The sequence below is a fragment of the Typopeltis vanoorti genome, chromosome 17 (genome assembly GCF_054136105.1).
Source record: "Typopeltis vanoorti isolate ZY-2024b chromosome 17, IOZ_Tvanoo_1.0, whole genome shotgun sequence".
Lineage (NCBI taxonomy): Eukaryota > Metazoa > Arthropoda > Arachnida > Uropygi > Thelyphonidae > Typopeltis > Typopeltis vanoorti.
Genome location: NC_143565.1, coordinates 97,535,102 through 97,556,252, shown reverse-complemented (window position 1 = coordinate 97,556,252; position 21,151 = coordinate 97,535,102). Strand labels below are relative to the sequence as shown.

The 21,151-nt window shown below is 35.1% G+C and overlaps 1 protein-coding gene across 3 annotated transcripts in view; it reads left to right on the top strand.

Annotated features, from left to right (window-relative positions):
- NKAIN (Sodium/potassium-transporting ATPase subunit beta-1-interacting protein) overlaps nucleotides 1-21,151 on the top strand; it is an 83,371-nt gene that overhangs the window by 28,879 nt on the left and 33,341 nt on the right. For all 3 annotated transcript variants that reach the window (XM_090407442.1, XM_090407441.1, XM_090407443.1), the window contains exon 4: nucleotides 10,967-11,158. In XM_090407442.1, the coding sequence (XP_090263568.1) occupies nucleotides 10,967-11,158 (192 nt within the window). The remainder of the gene's footprint in view (nucleotides 1-10,966; nucleotides 11,159-21,151) is intronic.

Here is a 21,151-nt window from a genome sequence, read left to right as displayed (position 1 = left end):
GGAGTGTTTCAGAGCCATGTGGCTAAATAGCGAACACATCATCAACGTAGCGAAGCCATATGGTTGGTTTTTGTGGGGCAGAGGCTAAGGCTTTTTCCTCAAAGGTCTCCATAAAGAAATTGGCCAAGGGTGGTGAGAGTGGTGAGCCCATGGCTGTCCCCTCTATTTGTTTGTAGAATTTTCCCTGCCAAACGAAATAGCCTGAGTTCATTGTGAACTGAAATAGGGCTGAGATATCGGGGGAGAATTTAGCTTGGATTAGCTCTAAAGTTTCCTTCAGTGGGACATTTGTGAATAAGGAGGAGACGTCGAAGCTGACCATTATGTCAGTATGTTGGAGTGTAAGGTTTTCTATGCTGGCTTTGAAGTGGGCTGAGTTTTTTATGTGTGATGGTGTGTTGCCAGTATAGTGTGTGAGCTCTTTGGCCAAATGTTTAGCTAATTTGTATGTGGGGGAATCAATGCCATCCACTATGGGACGTAATGGCACATTTTCTTTATGTATTTTTGGGAGTCCGTAAATACGGGGGGGGGGGGGGTATAGAGTTAAACGGTTTTAATCTGTTGGTAACTTCTACAGGTCAAGAAGTGACTTTCTTAAGGAGCCTGTGAAGTTTTCTAATTTGTGAGTTGGTGGGATTGTAATTGATAGGGAGGTAAGTAGCCCGATCTAATAGAAGAGCATTCAGCTTACCTTTGTAGTCCTTTTGGTTAAGTACTACAGTTGCATTTCCTTTAGTAGTACTGTAGTACTTAACCAAAAGGACTACAAATGTAAGCTGAATGCTCTTCTATTAGATCGGGCTACTTACCTCCCTATCAATTACAATCCCACCAACTCACAAATTAGAAAACTTCACAGGCTCCTTAAGAAAGTCACTTCTTGGCCTGTAGAAGTTACCAACAGATTAAACCCGTTTAACTCTATACCCCCCCCCCCCCCCGTATTTACGGACTCCCAAAAATACATAAAGAAAATGTGCCATTACGTCCCATAGTGGATGGCATTGATTAGCCCACATACAAATTAGCTAAACATTTGGCCAGAGCTCACATACTATACTGGCAACACACCATCACACATAAAAAACTCAGCCCACTTCAAAGCCAGCATAGAAAACCTTACACTCCAACATACTGACATAATGGTCAGCTTCGACGTCGCCTCCTTATTCACAAATGTCCCACTCAAGGAAACTTTAGAGCTAATCCAAGCTAAATTCTCCCCTGATATCTCAGCCCTATTTCAGTTCACAATGAACTCAGGCTATTTCGTTTGGCAGGGAAAATTCTACAAACAAATAGAGGGGACAGCCATGGGCTCACCACTCTCACCACCCTTGGCCAATTTCTTTATGGAGACCTTTGAGGAAAAAGCCTTAGCCTCTGCCCCACAAAAACCAACCATATGGCTTCGCTACGTTGATGATGTGTTCGCTATTTAGCCACATGGCTCTGAAACACTCCTCTCCTTCCTTACACACTTAAACAACCAACACGCCAGAATCAAGTTCACCCTGGAAAAAGAGGAAAACAACTGCCTCCCTTTCCTAGACACACTAGTCACCCGCCAGCCTGATGGAACTTTGGTTTTCTCAGTTTACAGAAAACCCACCCATACAGGCAGATACATCCACCAGCAATCCCCCCCTCCCCCACAACAATATGGAGTGGTAAAAACACTATACAACAGGGCTAAACTAATCTGTTCTAACGGCATAGCCCTTAACACTGAACTAAATCACATCCTCAACACTTTCTCAGCCAATGGCTACCCCCACAAAAAAGATTACTCTAAATCCATCACCATTCCCTACATCCGAGGCACCTCAGAAAAAATTACCAAAATTCTAAAAAAACATGACCTCACCTCCTGTTACAGGCCTTACAGAAAATTGGCATCCCTAATCTGCTCTACCAAAGACCAACCACTTCCCCTAGACCTACCTGGTGTATACCAGGTCCCTTGCAGTTGTAAACTGTCGTACTTTGGCCAAACAGGCAGGACAGCGAATATCAGAATTTCTGAACACAAGGACTACATCCGGTTTTACAAGTATAGCCATTCTGGTCTTGCAGACCATGCTCTGGATACTCGCCACAGAATACGGTGGAAGAAAGCAACAATAATACACCGGAGCAAATATAAATTCGAAAGATTATTTATGGAATCAGCCTCTGCCCTAAGAAACTCTCCAAACCTCAGCAAATTTGGTTGTATGTGACTGCCCCAAATTTGGGAGGCATACATCAGCAGACCTTCAGCCCAACGGCCAAGAACGCCTACTTAGACCTCCAGAGGGCACCATCAGGACTTCTAGGAGAACGATAGCTTCAAATCTTCATACTCAGTTACTGTATTGTTATTGCCTTGTGTGCACCTGCCTTTTTGTAAGTTCCTTTAGAAAATGGCAATGTGACATTGCCGAAATATCGGAAATATCTATTAAAATATAATTTAATTTATATTCGGATCTACGTTGTTTCAATTCCCTAAGTTATTTAGAAATTTTAACATCATAGATTTCAACTTTGCTAACATTCATTAACTGGAGTAAAGACAGCTAATAATGGATGCCACACAATTTTATATTTATTTGTTAGCATGAATTTATTTTTCTTGTAATGGTCTTTTAGTGTTTGGACAACTTTGTTATCTATTTATATATTTTGATGTTTATTAAGCCATGATGAAGCCACCAGCTGTTGTTTTTTTTTTTTTTTTTTTTTTTGTAGGTTAGCAAAACTAGTGGGTGTAAGTTTCAAATTTTAATGAGTGTTAAATTTCCTTGATTAATGCATGTTTGTAATAGTCAAATATTCTCAAATAACATTTTATTTTGTATAACTTGCAAGTCATCACCATTCTTATATTCATAAAAAATAAGAGATACCATTAAACAACAGAATATATATATATATAATTTAAGAAGACCGATTTTCATTTATTTCGCTACTAGCTGTAATACAAAATAAGACAGATTTATATTATTCTCCCAGCATCTTCTTTATCCCTTAAGTAGGTATGCAGTTGGAATATAGTATTGGTATAAGCTTAGTTTCACAATTCACCACATGAATTAGCTTGAAGTAATTATATTCTTGGATGTATGAAAAGGTATTTTTTAATAGTGTAATTAAAAAAAAAAATTATCTTGTAAAGATGGGTTGGAGACTGGATCATACTATTGACATCGTGTAAAGTTTAGCTAGTGTTGACCATTTTCAGTGTTTTCATAAACTTCATTATTTGGAAAATAATGCAAAAGAAATGCAAACTGCACTTTTTAGTTTTGTAAAACAGTGCAAAACTAAAGGCAAAAGGGTCCAGAAATATTTGAGAAAATAGTTCTGTTTTGTCATGAGCTAAAAACAATATTTAGCAAGACTGGTCTGGCCAGTCTAGTTATAAAGGTAACGTTGCATTCTGTAATGTATAAAAAATATCATGGGGCTGCTAACAGAAACTGGCCCTTTTATAAAGAATTTGTGTCAGTTATTGCTGATGTTAAACAAAAATTAGTTAAGGAAATCAAAGACTCCAGTAGTGAGTCTTCTGTATACTTCTGTAGATATTTCAAATGAAGAGAAACCTGTCTATTATATGAGATATATAGATAAAAATCTAGCCTTTGTAGCTCAGTAGAAGTGGTGTTTGCACTCTACGATGCTTGACACATGAAGGAAGACTTGGGTTCAAATCTGGTTGTCGACCAGAGAAACATTTTCTAAGCCTTTTTTCGACCGGTTCCCAAGTTAGTCAATCTCCAGCACAGGCAAGTGGGGTTTTTCTCCTGGAAACTCAGGTTTTTCATCCTGTAAACTCAAGAAAATCAACCATTAAACCCACAGTATTTTCAGACATCAAAATATTGTGTTGGAGAGACCACAAAGATAACAGCACTTGTTAACCGTCTCTTCACTGCATGGTGATTAAATTAGTGATAGTCTTGAGCCAGCTATCTCTGATTGGCTACAAGTGGGGATTGAACTGCCCACTCAGTCTCCAAAAGTTAGATAGGGCTAAAATGGCCTCGTCTACTCCCTATATGGGAATAAAAGGCGTTAGCCGATTTTTTTTTTTTTTTTTTTTAGATAAAAATCAGAAAGACATTTGTTTACATAATTCCTCTCAAAAACACAGTTGCAGCATATTTTGATACGTTAGAGAGCAAAATGAACTAACTTTTCTTGCCAGAATACTGCTCATTGGAACAGAAGTAGGCATATAACATGCTAGGATAAAAGCAATGGACTAATAGCAAAATTAAAGAAAAACATGCCATATCATACAAATTATTGCGCATGATTTGAATTTGTTTTTTGCATGTGTGTGTGTGTGTGTGTGTGTATGCACACACATGCAAATAAAACAGAATAAGGTAAATGGAAGGCTATGTTAGCTGGCTGATTTTTTAATGTGTTGCCATTTGCAACACGTTTTAATTTTTTTACAGATCATTTATTTGTATTTTGTTCTCACATTAAAACTGTTTTGGTTGAAACTCGGTTTATTTTATTTGTTATTTTTTATTTTATTTTATTTTTTTTTTCCACTTAACCCTTTCTGACCTGAATTTTTTTTTACAAGTGAAAAAAATTTTTCTTTCTATTTATTTTGTCTTTAGGTCTAAAAAAGCAAGGATATAGAGTATTTTTCTGAAAAATATATTTTCATTTTTCAGAAAATGAAAATGTATTTTTTTTTCAATGATTCATGGAAATTTCATTTTCAATGAATCATTAAAAATGAAATGATTCATTTTCAATGAATCATTTCAGAATTGGAATCATGTGCAATATGGGCTATGAAGGCCAAGAAAGTTAGTGATTCCAATTGGAATCGCTAGGGCAGAAAGGGTTAAGAACAAAGTTGTTTTACTACTGTCCCAAGTTAAAGTAAAAGCAGTTCTTTTCTATAGCCAGTTCAGAATAAGTGTCACAAAAGTATTATTATGATCTGTATTTGTCATGTTGTTTTTCTTAAGTTATGTATGAGGGTTGTTTGAAAAGTTTGGTAAAAAAATATAGGTTAAACACATTTTTTTGAAAAAAAAATCACCTTCATTTCTCAACATAGTCTCCATTGAGCTCTACATATTTGGTACAGTGAGTTTCCAATTTTTTCATCCCATCTAAAAAGTAGGATTTGTCAAATTGCGCAAAATAGTCATTGACAACCTTGATGACATCCTCGTTCGAAGAAAATTTTTTTCCCACCGAGCCAAATTTTTAAGTTTGGGAATAAGGAGAAGTCACACAGGGCCAAGTTCGGAGAATACTATGGATGTGGAACCAATTCTAACCTCAATTCGTGCAATTTTGCCATTGCAATGTCTGATGTGTGGGACGGTGCATTGTCTTGATGAAAGAGCACTTTTTTTTTTTTTTGCTCCAATCTTGTCAGTTTTTTCTTCAGTTCTTCTTTTAAACAGTCCAACAATGATGCATAATAGATTTCTGTTATTGTCTTTCCAAATAGTCTATCATGATAAAATCTTGGGAATCCCAAAAAACAGTGGCCATCACCTTCCCAGCTGAGAAAACGGTCTTTGCTTTTTTTCGGTGCTCTTTCACTGGACATTGTCCACCGTTTTGACTAATGCTTAGACTCAGGTGTGTAGGGATCCAAGTTTTGTCTACAGTCACGAATCGATGCAAAAAAATCCTGCGAATTGCGATTAAACATTGCCAAACCACGTTGAAATGTCTTTTCACATGTGTTTTTGATCGCCAGTCAACAGTCATTGCACACACAGCTTTTTCATGTGCAATTTTTCGTGCAGGATATTATACACTTGTTCAGTTGAGATGCCTACAATCTCAGCAATCTTGCGCACTTTCACTCGGAGGTCTTCCATAACGATACCATGGATTTTGTCAATCATTTCCTTTGTAGTGACCTCAGTCGGGCAGCTGGAACGTGCTTCATCTTCGATGGACTTACGACCATGCTTAAACTCATTTATCCAAAAATAAGTAGTCTTTAATGCTGGTGCAGAGTCCCCATGTACAGCATAACTAGGCTTTGATCTGCACAGCCATCCACTTCTTCAAATAAAAGTGTTTTATCATTGCACAAAACTTGTTTTTCTCCATTTTTATGAAAAATGCAAACAAGGTAATTTTAAATGTTTGACAAACGAGAACTGCGCATCACACGTGACTAAAATTTTGCCAGGAGTCATGAAAAAGATTATATTTGTTGATACTGGTATGTATGAATAAATTGTGCCACCATCTATTGGAAATTTACCAAACTTTTCAAACAACCCTTGTATATGATGTGCATTGTTTTTCTCTGTTTTGTGCATATGCATTTTCTTTACCAGTTGACTTAATAATCAAAGAAGTTGTGAAAGTAACATTTGATTTGATTGTTACTTTGTTTTCTGGTGTTTTCAAGTGTCTATGACCATATCATAAAAAGGTTGTTTACAATTTTTAAAATTTTATTTTAAGAGTAAGCCACAAGCAAGGATTTCCTTTGTAAGACAATACCATGACTTGAAGGTAATTTTTAACTTTGCCAAGCATGGTCTTGCCCTGAATATTCACAACATCTCACTTCAAGAGACAATATCCTCTGTCTTAAACACTGCCTTGGTTTTAGATTTATCTAGGCAATCTCTCCAACATTCTTACAATAAAAACAGACTTATTCTTGACTACAAGTTTGATTCACTTACTCAAAAGCAAAAACCAACCAACCAAGGGAAATGTGCCGATTAACAGATGAGTAGTCAACACATCCACACATTCCCTTGCTCCTGCAGAAACTTCATTTCTTGTGAAAGGACATGATTTTGCTGTAGTGCCTAAAAGAATTCCATATCTGGATATCCTGCATAACATTGAGAGGAACCTAACCACCCCGCACTGTTACATCTGTTACAAGATCAGTCTGCTTACTAGGAGATTCTGCAGAACCCTACCACAGTTAAATCAACAAACTTAATTCCTTACTCAACAAAGCGATTACTTGGTATGAAGACAAAATTGAAGACCCATTTTGGTAGGAATCCACATTTTTATGGCCTTCCAAAAATCCATAAGGAACGAGTTCCACTCAGACCCATGGTGGACTGCATAGACTCCCCAATCTATCACTTAGCCAAATTCCTAGCTCAAGTTTTAAGCTCCAACACTGGCCATGAACAAATCTCTGTGAAGAATTCATCAGGTTTTTTTTTTTTTTTTGACAAAAATAAAAAACTTAACTCTTCAACATACAGACCTCATGAATAGCTTTGATATCATCATCATCAAAATCCTGACATGTACTCTCAAGCGGTGTACAGGATATGATAGTACTACATGAAAAACTTACATCATTATTAACTTCCTTTCTACAATTTTCCTACAAATCAATCTGTTACCTGTCAAGACTCCAACAATATCAGATCTTATATTTCTGTCTTCTAAGGCACTTTTTACTGTATCAATCCACCTATATCTTGGTCTTCCTCTGGTTTTTTTTTTTTTTCCTGTCAACCTGGCAGAGAACACTTGTTTTGTTGATCTCTCCTCTCCATTTCTGTTTAAGCGACCACCTCAGATTAGCTCTGCTAACACATTCCTGGCTGCTAACAATATCAAGTTCTTTCTTAATATCCTCATTTTTAATATGATATTGCCATTGGTGCCATCTGTTGACTCCAATAATCTTTCTCAGAATCTCATATCAGAGGTCTCCAGTCTTTGATGAAGTGTTTTATTTCTAACCAAGCTCTCAGATCCAATAGTTAAAATTGGTTTGAACACTGTCTTGTTTACAGCTAATTTAGTGTTTTGACTAATTTCTCTCTTATTCCATATAAATTTATTCAGTTGACTTCCTACCATACCAGCTTTGTTGATTCTGTTGTCTATTTCCATATTTAATTTACCATCTTCACTAAAAATCGTGCCTAAGTAGCTGAAATGCTTTACTTGTTCTATAGGGGTTCTCTATTTACAATGCAGCAGTTATTCAATTTAGTCAGGGAATCTTGCAGACTTGTACCAGATTTATTTAGAAGTATAACATCATCCGCATAAAGAAAGAGCTGACATTAACATCTCCAATTTTGATATCAGATTTAATACCACTTTCCTTCATAATGTGATCCATATAGATAATGAATAAGAGAGGGAATAAAGTACATCGTTGTCTGACACCAGATTTAACATTAAACCACCTTCCTGTACTTCCTTCAATTCTAACCTGCTGACTTACAACTCAAATAAAGACTAAGTATTGCTTGATATAATGCCCCACTGACACCATATAACTGTAGTGTTTTGATTAGCTTCTCTTACCACCTTGTCATATGCCTTTTCCAGATCTACAAAACTTAAATACAGATCTTTGTTATATTCCCATGATTTCTCAACTTTTTGTCGTAAAGTGAAAATCTGATCCCGACATCCTTTATATGGCTTGAATGCAGTTTGTTCTTCACCTAGTTTCCCTTCCAGAATCCTTCTCGACCATTTCTCAAGTATAATTGCATAAATCTTACCAGCAACACTCAGAAGGAAAATACCTTTTGTAATTCTCACATTCAGTTTTATTTCCCTTTTTATATATGGGTACTATGAGAGTTCTATTCCAATCATCTGTTATTCTTCCCTCTGTCCAGGCCTTTTGAACTATGCAGTGCATTGACTCTAAGACTTTTATACTTCCATACTTGAGCATTTTTGGTCAAATATCTTCTACTCCAGTCGTCTGTTGAGTGTTTTTTACCACTGTGCTGTCACTGATTGTTCATTTAGCTTTGATATCCAGTCCTTATTTGCTAGTGTAGCTCTGGCTGACATTCTCCAACTGTTATCAGATGAGTTCTCCAGACATAGTTTAACTGTTCAACTTTTGTCGTGTGCTCAGGCTATTTCATCTGCAGAAACCAATTCTACAAACAGATTGAAGAAACCATCATGGGAAGCCCCTTGTCACCTGCACTTGCTACTTTGTAGTAGTTAGAACATCTTTAAGAATTCCTATTCTCTTCAATACAATTTCCACCTTCCTTTTCGGCTTGATATGTAGATGATGTGTTTGCTATCTGGCCAGACTCAGAAGAATCTACTTACCTTTTTTACCAAAACCAACAGCCTACACCCATGCATCAACTTCACTATGGAAAAAGAAAAGGATGGACAGTTAACCTTCCTGACTGTCCTCCTTTTCCATACCCCTTCGGAACTATTTGCCTTATGTTCACCATAAACCTACCTCACAGGCCACTATATACAGAAAGATTCAGCACACCACCCATCTCAAAAAATCTATCTATCCTTCTCGTCCATCCTAGGATGGGTTGAGTCCCTTCCTAATGAGGGGTTACTGATGTATTGATGCAACCGGTTTGCGACTCCTCTGCTGCATCCCCTAAGGGCGATATTCATGACCATAATTATATTAACAACAATAAATCTGAAAAATCTGACCTTGCTCCATGTGTGTTTACGGGGCCGGTTTGCCTGCTGTCCACGCCCAAGACTAGCTAACTCGGCTGTGGCTTGAGCTCCTCACGTTGTAGACAGGAATCGAACCTAGGACACTTCTTCCCCGGGCATATGGTTGCGAAGCGCATACCCACTAGGCTAACCGCGCCGACTTCTCAAAAAATAGGCATCTTCAAATCCTTGCTCAACAGAGCACATGTTATCTGCTCCAATTCCCAAGCTCTCCAACAAGAATTGAGCACCATCGAATGCATCTTACTACAGAATGGTTTTATTTCAAAGAAGTTTAAATGCATCTTGGACTTACAAACCCATTGCCAAAACCCTTAACCTGTATTGCAAATCCCTATCCTATATATCGTAAGCATGTCTGAAACAGTTGCTAAAATCCTGAAAAGATATAATTTAGTTCCTACTTTTTTCCCTATCAACGAAATCTCTTGGTTACCATCCACAAAAGATAAACAGCCCACCCCCTCTCTCTCTCCCCAGTGTTTACAAAGTGGACTGCAACTTTAGACATACATACTTAGCACAAACAGGATGGAAAAATAAAGACTAGAAGAACACCAATCTTATATTAACAATAATAAACCTGAAAAATATGGCCTTGCTCAACATGGATTGGACACTTACCATGATATCTTATGGTCCAGTACTTGCCTTTTACATAAGTTCAGGTTTAGGTTTCAGTGATTATTTAAAGAGAGTGCCGAAGCACTTCTACACTGCCCAAATTTAAATATGAATGAGTGTCTCTGTTCCCAAGATTTGGGAGTCTCATCCTTATAAATAGCAAGCAATAACGTTCTCCTTCCTTTTTTTAATATAATGCTGTTTCATTTCATTATCTAATTGAATTTGATTTTATTTCAAATCAATTAATTTTAAAATGGACCTTAAATGTAATCTTATTTTATTGTAACCATCCACTAAGTGACATCTCACTCAGTTCTATAAATAGGATTAACAATCTTTGTTGTAGCTTTGATTTTCGATTTCGATTCACCTTGTGATTTTCTGATGCATTGATGATGACCAGATGGTTTCTGGTTGAAATATTTGTAGTAATAAAATTACTACAAATTACTTGTGCATGTATAATAAATATTATAATAGCACAAGTTCCATTATAAATTCCTAAAAATTTCCTACACGTTTTTGGATATAATAAGAACAATAGAGTATAATAGTCGGGTTTCTGATACTGATACTGTATAAATTGAAAATTCAGTTCGATGCATATCATGATTTATGATTTCATAATCTGAGTTGTCTTGGCAATTAGGCTGCGTAATGCCATTAAGCATTGTAAACATTTATTGGTACTGTAAATGAGTATTATGATACTTAAATATAAAGAGCCAACAGGCTTCTGTGTTATGATTCTGTAAATATGTCATATGTAAATCTAAGAAGAAAATGGTCCTAATATTTTCTGTTTCAGATTAATTCTTTGTTTTTATATTAAAAAAAAAAAACTTTTTAAAATTTTTCTCATCCTATATTACAGAATTCTAGCATTTTGAATATGGGAACAGGTAGTAGAAGTTGGTGGGAAGTAAATGGAAGTGGTTGTCATCCAGTTTATAATTTCACAGGACAGAATTCCCTTTATTTTCCTACTCCATCTTCAGTAGAAGGCTGCCTCATTGAATACTATTATGTTGAGTGTATACAGGCTGGGATGCAGTGCTTTCTAGCTGTAAGTTTTACATTGCTTTTTGATAAATATGCTTTGTTATTATTATTTTTTTTTAATTATTCAATATATACACTGCTTGGATAGAAGTCAACAGACATAGTATGAGAAACAAACAGCCATGGCACCCACCTTATTAAGATGTAAGGCCTCCTTTTGCTGTGACTACAGCAATCCTGTGGGGCATACTTTACACAAGCATACGATAGCAATCGGGGGAATTTTGGACCATTCTTCCTCTAGGCATGTATTGAGCTCCTGGACTGTTGTGGGGTGGATATCCCTTGACCTCACCCGACGTTCCAATTCATCCCACAGATTGAATTCAGGGCTCTGTGGAGGCTATTCAGATATGGTGATGTTCATGTCCACAAACCACACAGTTATACAGCAGCCTTGTGACACAGTGCATTGCCTTGCTGAAGGAGACGGTGTTTTTTTCGTAGAAATGCCACAAAGTAGGAAGCATTGCCCTGCAATGTTCAGATACTTCTCGCAGCTCAGTGTTTGTGTCACTACAAACAGAGGTCTGATGCCAAATAAGAAAAAACAGGACCATACCATCACATAGCCACCTCTGAATTTCATAGTTGGGGTTATGCACTCTGGTGAGACTTTCGCTGGGCATCCGCTATACCCCCCCCCCACCCCACCCATTTTCTAGGTAGAAGGGTGTTGGGTGATTTGTAACTCCATAACACAAGTTTCCATGTCCCACTGTACATACTTTTTGCACCACTGAAGACGATGTTGCATATTGTTTTGGGTGATGTGGAGCTTGCATAATGCAGTCCCACCATGGAAAGCCATGTTTGTGAGCCTCGACTGAATGTTTTTGTGCAGATTTGTGTTTCCATTGAGCCCAGAATTCTGCATTCAACACATTGGCCGATGAATGCCGTTTTTACATATTATCCTTTGTATCACCCTACGATCACGTTCGGTGAGTGTGGTGGGTTGTCCACTGTGGGTAGCACTTGCAGTTGACTCCCTTCACTTCTATCTCAGTGTGGCATCACTGATTGTTGACCTGGGATGGCAAAATTTGTTGACAATTTGCTGAACAGATAGGCCTTTAACATAGCATCCTATCACAACCCCTCTTTCAAACTCCATCAGTTTCCAGGAGGCATCATATTCCTCCAATTTATGCTGGCTACAGACACGTGACTCGTTACATGGCATGATTCACCTTGTCCATGGTGGGGGAGGGTTCCTTTGATTTCTTTCCAAGCAGCATGCTTTTCTATAACTGAAATCAGTCTATAAAAATCCTCTTACTACTACTTGATAGGCACTAAGTAGTTTAGTGTATGAATTAACTTCTTCCTCATCTATCCATCTTTTGTTCATTATTTTCTTGAAAATTTCTTCATGGACTCTTTTGTAGCAAATGGTATCAAGTACTTCATACTCAAATGCTGAAATGCTTGCTATTTGGAATAGGTATTACTAAGGTTGCACTCATGTGTGGTAAGTAGATTCTGCCATCTTGGTAGTGGTTGCAGAGCCTCCATCAGATGAAAGAGGATATATTTTTTATTTAATAAAAAATAACTTAGCAAAATCTTTGTCATCTTTAAAAAAAAAAAAATGCAAGCTTTGCTTTTTTTTTTGAATGGTTAATCACCTGTGTGAAACCACGGTTGGTCTTGGTTCCTGGGTTATTTAATTCAAAGCCTATTCAAAATGCCTAATGTGTTTCTCTTTTTTTCCCCCCTCCCTTTTGATATAACTCAGTCAATATTTAATAATGAAAATCAGTTTATATTTTACTTTCCCAAAACATAAGCATAATTTTTTTTAATTAAAAAAATAAGATAATTTTACTGTTTTCCTTTTTCGTATGTATCTGCTGATATGATAATTCATACATCCATGTGGTAATTTTCATTGCTCCAGTAAGCAAGGCACTTGTCTGTAATTTGTGAGCATTTTTAGTTAATGACTAAAAAAATTAGATGAGTATTAATTTAATCGCTAGTTTTATTTACAATAAGATGGATTCTGTTTCATGTTCATTAACATCATAAAATTCCTGACATCTACCCTCAGGAGGTGTACGGGATATTATGATAGTACTAAATGAAAAGGTTACATCATTACTCATTTACTATTGATGGTTTTCCTCCAATCTGTTATTTGCTAATCTAATTAATCTGTTTTTTGTCAAACCACCAATTTTGCTACTTATATGTGTATATTCTAAGGCATTTTTATTGAATCAGTCCACCTAGATCTTGGTCTTCCTGTGGGTCTTTTTCTTGCCATCCTGAAAAAAGAACACCTGTTTTGCTAACCTTTCTTCTCTCATTCTGTTTAAGTGGCCATACCACCTGAGATTAGCTCTGCTAACACATTCCTGAATGCTACCAACTTCTTTCTTAATATCCTCAGGTTTCAGTATACTATCAGTATACATTGATGCCATCTGCTCACTTTCCTAATCTTTCTTGGAGCTCTCATATCTGTAGTCATCAATCTTTGATTAAGTGTTAATTTCAAACCCAGCTCTCAGATCCATATTAAAATTGGTTTCAACACTTATAGAAAGCTAATTTAGTGTTTTGATTAATTTCTCTCTCATTCTGTATAAATTTATTCAGTTGATTTCCTACCATACCAGTTTTGCTAATTCTGTTGTCTGTTTCCATATTTAATTTGTTATCTTCACTAAAAATCGTGCCCAGGTAGCTGAAATGCTTTGTTCTGTAGGTTCTCCATTCAAGATATGGTTGACATTTTCAGTGTTTCTGCATATTTTCATACCAAATTTATTACAAAAGTTATTCAGTTTAGTTAAGTAATCTTGCAGACTTGCAAGATTACTTAACTAAACTGAATAGCATCGTCTGCATAAAGTAAACGGCTGACATTTTAACATCTCTAATTTTGATATCAGGTTGAATACCACTTTCCTTTGTAATGTAATCCATATAGAAGATGAATAACAGTAGAGATAATATAGACCCTTGTCTCACATCTGATTAATTAACATCAAACCCTCTTCTTTTATCTCCTTCAATTCTAATTGCTGACTTACAACTCAAATATATACTGAGTATTGCTGATATAATGTTCCATTAACATCATATAACTGTAACATTTTGAACAACTTTTCTCTTGATACCTGTCTCATGCCGTTTTTAAGATCTTGAATACTTGCATGTAAATCTTGTTATCTTCTCATGATTTCTGAGCTGTTTGTCTCAAAGTCAAAATTCTGATCTTGACAGCCTCGATTTCGCTGAATCCTTTTCTTCTCCAAGCTTCCTTGCCACAATTTTTCTTAGCCGCTTCTCAAGTATATTTGTATAAATCTTGCTGAGAACACTCAGTAGGGAAATTCTTCTATATTTTTCACATTTTTTTAAATTTTTTTTTTTATTTTCCCTTTTATAGATGGATACTATGAGAGCTCGACTTCCAATTATCTGGAATTCAACCCTCTGATTAGGCCTTCTGAACTATGCAGCGTAGCTACTGCAAAACATTATGCCTCCATATTGGAGCAATTCTGGTCAATTGTCATTTACTCCAATTAGTTGCCTTTACACATTTCAGGTTTTTTGATAGCTTTTTCTACTTGAAGTATTGATGTATTCCTGATTGCATTTCTGCTGTCATTACTTGTTTCATTTAGCAATCTTTGGGAGTAATTATGTCTGCGCGGTTAGCCTAGTGGCTGTATGCTTCTCGACCATATGTCTGGGGAAGGAGTGTCCTAGGTTCGATTCCTGTCGGTGATGTGAGGAACTGAAGGATCTTCCGACCATAGCCAAGTTAGCCAGTCTTGGGCGTGGACAGTAGGGTTTTTCATCCCACAAAGCAGGCAAACCGGCCTTGAGAACTCAACACTACAGACATAGGATACACCGGGGCATAGGACTGACCACCTTATCCTGTGAACAGTTTGAGGTCCGATGATTAATAAACCCTCGACACTGCAGAGGGAAAAGGAAGATGAGATGAAAGTAATTAGTCTGAAGTTCCTACAACATCTTTTTTCATATCAGTTCTTTTAACAGTACTCTTTCCTCCATCTAAGCTTTTCAGTAGCTTCAAGAATATATTGCTACCTTCCAGATATTTATTTTGCTAATAGTTTTGCAGATTGCTTCACTTTCTCACATTTTTGTCTGTATTCTCTAAGAACACAAGCTGACTTACTTGCCAGGAACTTGTAATATGGTTTCTTCTTTTTCCTTGCCTTCTTCTTAAATATCTTGAGTCCACCATGGAGCTCTGATTTTTCTAACCTTACAGGCATCCTGACAACATGCCTCTCTCTAGCTGAATGTTTACCGCTGAATTTCCAAGGTTTGGTTGTTGTTTTCAAACTCTCATTTTTTTTTCTTGAATAATGTTTGCATATCTTAGTCGACAGTTCACCTCTGAAATATCCTTGACTTTGACTGATTTTAAAACTTTTTTATACACTTCTTTTCATTGTGATACTCCATTTTATCCTGCTCAACACTAATGATGATCACTTACAAATTTGAATCCTCTGTATACGTGAAACAGAGTATACTCTGCTTTATGTCATAAATATTTTCATATGTTTACCTTATTGCATGTATTGGGGAATGCTTGTCATTACGAATATCTGCTTTTGTCGTAATGGAATATAGGAGAGGATAGGATATGCATACACCATTTAATCTTTAAAGCAGTTAGTTTTTTATTAAATTTTTCATAAGAGTTCTGCAAAAAAGAAATATATTTATGTAGGGTTTCCAAACATTAAAAAATGTTGGTTTATAAAGAGAGAGTCCAGTTGTGCAGTGAGGAAACTGATTAATTGTGACACCATACCTTAGAATAGATATTTAGCAGGCAGCATTAATTAGCTTATTTCTTACCCAATGATGGTATATGCAGAATTTTACCTTTATAGTTTGATATTAAAACTTTGAAGTTGAGAAAGAAGTATTTATTTTCCAAAAATATTTCTTTATATTGATTCTAACAAAATTGTTTTTTGATTGTTTTCTGGGTTGCCTCTGTGTCATATTGCATTGCTGGCCCTGCCCATCCAACAATGTTTTGAAGCTAATCGAATTCAGAAATGCACTAATGTAGAATCAAGGATTTTATTTTGAGAGTTTTTATGATACTCAATGTTTTCAACATTTATAATGGCAGAGGAGAAATCATTTCATTTTTCCCCATAAAAGTTGTTCTTCACAACAGTGTTAGAAGCTAAAATGTAGTGAAAAATACTATCATTAATAATAATAAAAAAAGATAAATAAATGGTCTTGTGTATCACTTATAAAATGCATGAATTTTTTTTTATGCATTCATATATAAATATATAAATAGTTAGTATATTTGCTTCAGCACTGGTAATCATACAGTATTAAAATTAGACCACATTAACAAAAGCATTAAATTGACCAGATCTAGGATTAAACACATGACTGATATAATCACATGTTTAATCTTGGATCCAGTTCTAAGCTAAGCTAAGATCTGACTGGTGTGGTAATTGTTACTGGTGAGCCAACACAAAATGTTTCAAAATCTACCCAATGAAAAAATGAAAATATGTTTCTCAACCTTTCATAAACATTTTTTTTCTTTAGTCATGTTTAACTGCTCATGGATAAGTGCTAGGGTGGTTAGAAATAGAACCTTTGATCAGAGACGAGACCTGCAATTTGAGAGTTCTATGAAACAGAGGAGTGAATAGATAGCATCAGTGGCAACACCACATTAAACATGAGGATATTAGGAAGCAACTTGACATTATTATCATTCAGGAAAGTGAGCAGAGCTAATTTAAGATGGTATGGTTACTTAAACAAAATGGGAGAGGAAAGATGAACTAAAGTGCTTTGCCAGGAAGATGAATATGTAGATGGATTGATAAATTATAAGGTGCCTTGGGTCTCAAACTCAAATTGCACGCGGGCCGAATGCACAATGTGAAAGCAGCTGATGGGCTGGAACTTTTTTTTTAACAAAATGAGAGTGAATATATATATATTGAACCGTACTTACCCCTAATGTATGGATACCACCCCTTTATAACCTTTATAATTTGAGAATAAATAATGACAACCTATTCTCTTTCTTTTATTTATTAAATTTTTCTTCAACACATACAGAAAAAATACATATGTTTGTATGTAAATAATTATAAACTTCTTTATCTCTTCCTGCAACTTGACACATGATGGCATTTCGATTCTAATAAAGTTTTGTAGTCATGGAGAAAAATTACTAGAAACTATCTTCATCTCGGATTGTAAATGCTCATCGGTCGATCGGGTTCTTTTCTTAGACTTATTAATTTTCAACTGCGAAAAAACTGTTCACATATAAATGTACTCCCAAACAAAGCGATTATTCCTATTGCAAAAATTCGTAACTGAGAGTATTTATCTTTTGACAAGTACGAATAAAAGTTAATCAAATCTGTATCTTCAAATCTTTGAATAAGATTTATATCACACTGTAAATTAATTAGCTCCATTTGTAGATTTTCTGGTGCATTATTCACGTTCATTTTTAATAGTAATGAAAATAATGTAAAATCAGACTCCAAATCATTAAAATCTTTAAATCTTTCCTCAAATTCTTGTCGTAATAATGCTATTTTTCTTGCATATTCTTGAGATTTTTCATTTGAAATAATAGGGCAGGATTTAAGATGTAGGAAATGTACGAAATTTTTTGATTCCAGTTGTGTTTCCCATAATTGCAATTTAACTTTAAAAGCTTTAATACAAGCATGCATGTCAATGATAAGTTTATTCTTTCCTTGCATGAGAATATTTAAATGGCCAGTTAAGTCAACAAGAATGCTAAATCTGTTATCCATATATCATTACGTAGCTCGTTCATGGTTTTATTTTTTTGTGTCATGAAAATTTTGATTACATTTATTAAATCAAAAAACCATTTTAATACAGCTCCTCGACTTAACCTCCTCACCTCATTATAATAAATCATTTCTCCGTACTCACTTTCAATTCCTTCAAGCAATGCAACAAATTCTCAATGATTCGGAGCTCGTCCACGGATAAAGTTTACTGTTTTCATAACATTATCAATCTGCAAACTTTTGGCACAAAGTGCTTCTTGATGAATAATGCAATGTGTAGTGCAAAATTTATTCTGAAATTTTTCTTTTTTCATTATATTTCTTAACCACTACTCCATTTTTTTTTTACTAACCATAGCAGCTGCACCATCACTTGCAAATCCAACCATTTTATCCCAAACTTAATTTATATTTATCTATTACAGTTTTTATTTCAGAAAAAATATCCTGTGCACCAGTTTTCCTTTCATAGGAATTATTTCCAATAATTCCTCAATTACTTCAAATTCATCAGTAACACCTCGTACGGAAACAGCAAGTTGTGCTATATCTGTGATGCCAGTACTTTCATCAACTGCTATTGAGAATGCTGCAAAATATATACTTTTTTCTTTTAACTGACATCGTAAATCACTAGCGATTTCGTTAATATGTTCCGCTTCCGTGTTGGCTGACAAACTAATATTTTTAAATAATTGTTATTTGTCAGGACAAAGAAGTTCAGCAGACTTAATCAAACAATCTTTAAGGAATTCACCATCAGTAAATGGTTTTGATCGTTTTGCAATGATGTACGTGAGAGCAAAACTTGCGTTAACTGTTGCTTCACTGGATTTATTTGCTTCAGTAAAAAAATTTTGTCGTTGTAAGCCAGATTTCAGAAACTAACTTTTCTTCCCTCAATTTGCCTTCCAACATTTCAAATTTTTCTTCATGATTCGTTTCGTAATGGCGACATAAATTGTATTATTTTGGAACTGATATTCCCTTATTACAAATAAAACATACAATTTTATTGCGCACAACACCACAAAAGTACATAATTTCCCATTTATCTTGAAAAACACTTCCTTTTTCATCCACTTTTCTTTTACTCTTTGTTAAAGACATGGCTTGCAGTTTAATCTCTTAATTAAAATCACTATTATAATTTTATTTACAACTTTAATTCAACAAGATGAATTTTCGTATGAAAGCAACACTCAAAAGTTATGCACAATTCTAAACGATAGGTATTGATATAATGTAGATCTAACAACAAGCATAAATAAACAGGTTTTATAAGCCGTACGTTAGTTTGTCTCCATCTATATTACAATATGAACTGCGCAGCTGTGCATCGGAAACACCAGAATACTGAAGCGCCACCAACTGTTGGTTGGCGAACTAAATTTACTGATTGTAAATTGTAGATATGGACTGAACTTATGCGCCCATAAGCTCAGTCCATATCTCTATGTCTCTAAAACTATAAGCACCGTATTTACAACAAATACATAATTGAAATGTATTCGTGGGCCATGTAAAATTGCTTCGGGAATGGATGCGGCCCGTAGGGTCTAGTTTGTGACCACTGCCTTAGAAGACCAAAATATAAGGTTTGACAATACTGAAGTCCTGACATAGATTAATTTGAAAAAAAAAAAAAAAAATATTGATATGAAGTTAGTAACGATGTCAACGTTTTTTACATCGTACTATCATAATAACAAGTGCATCTTCCATGAGTACATATCTGGAATTTGATGATGGTGACATATAGAACTCCAGAAATCAACTTGCCCACTTGCCACAGGCGAGTTATCAGAGATGAGTGGTGAGAATTTCCAGCTTCATTATAAATTAATTTCAAATATATTATTTGTTTTGCATAATTTACCCCCTCCCCTCAAACGTCATCTCATTCACTGTTAAATTGTTTTATCGTGGGTGGCTGTCAGTGAATTTATTAAAGAAGTTTAATTTTCATCTTTCTATGAGTAAAACTTCAGGATCTGAAATCCTTAATTTGAACACTATGGCAATCTCTTTTAAAGAATCGCAAAAACATGTGCAATTTTAGTTGCTCATTTTCTCTAAAAAGTCATAACATCAACCATTCATCTTCACTATCATTAATGATAATTTCTTCCACCCTTTTATCCTCTAAAGGAGATAAAATTTTTCTTTCTGTATGAAAGACTTCATAAATATCCCCTGTCGATTCTAAAATCTCCCTAATTTCTTCCACATATTATACTGTATAATACAGTTATTATACAGTGTTCTCACTCCACGCATGCTCCACTACTTGTACTTTTGGTTTGTTTCAGTCATGAAGCAGGAAAATGAGCTTCTATTACATGTTACTGTTACAGTGCTTTGTTTGAAAATTCAAACAAAACAAGTAAGTTTTTCATATTGTGTAAGTGTAAGTTTTTCATATAAATGTGAACTGAATATCCAGTTCACATTTATATAGCATGGACGACATATGTAATAAGCAATCTTGTTCTAAAAAAAATAAAAATGTGAGAAAAAGTAATGCTTTTCTCACAATATAATTTCATTAACTAAAACAATTAGTTATTACGAACTCCAAATTAAAATTTGCACAATTTAATTAAATGCTCTAGTATGTCTATACATCTTATTCTTTCAGCATCTGTAACTCTTAATTAGTTGTGCAATATTGTTTTGTAATATTGTTATAATCTGATTTTCACAGCTCACAACATGAATTAACTTAGTATAATTAAATATTCAAACATTTTACATAACAAAAAGGTTTTCAAGATAGTTATTTATAAAAAAAAAATTATTTTGCAAAGACAAGTTAAAGACTCGATCGTGTGATTTAGTCTGACACCACAGAGAGAAAGCAACAAGAAAGCAGGTAGCACAGAGAGTGCTACCTGCTTTCTTGTTGTTCTCATCAATTTTATTGCCTTTCTTAATTAAATTACTGTTTATGTTATTATGTTTTACCTTATATAAATTCATCATTCATTATATACAAACACAAACTGAATTGTGATGACCTCTATTGTGGCATGCATCTTAAACCCACATTAAAATTTTCTGTATAAGTTACATGTAGTATGTAGTGAGAATTAAAGAATGTATTACTTTGTTGGCATAACATTTAGTATTTTAAAATCTTGATATAATTATAATAACAT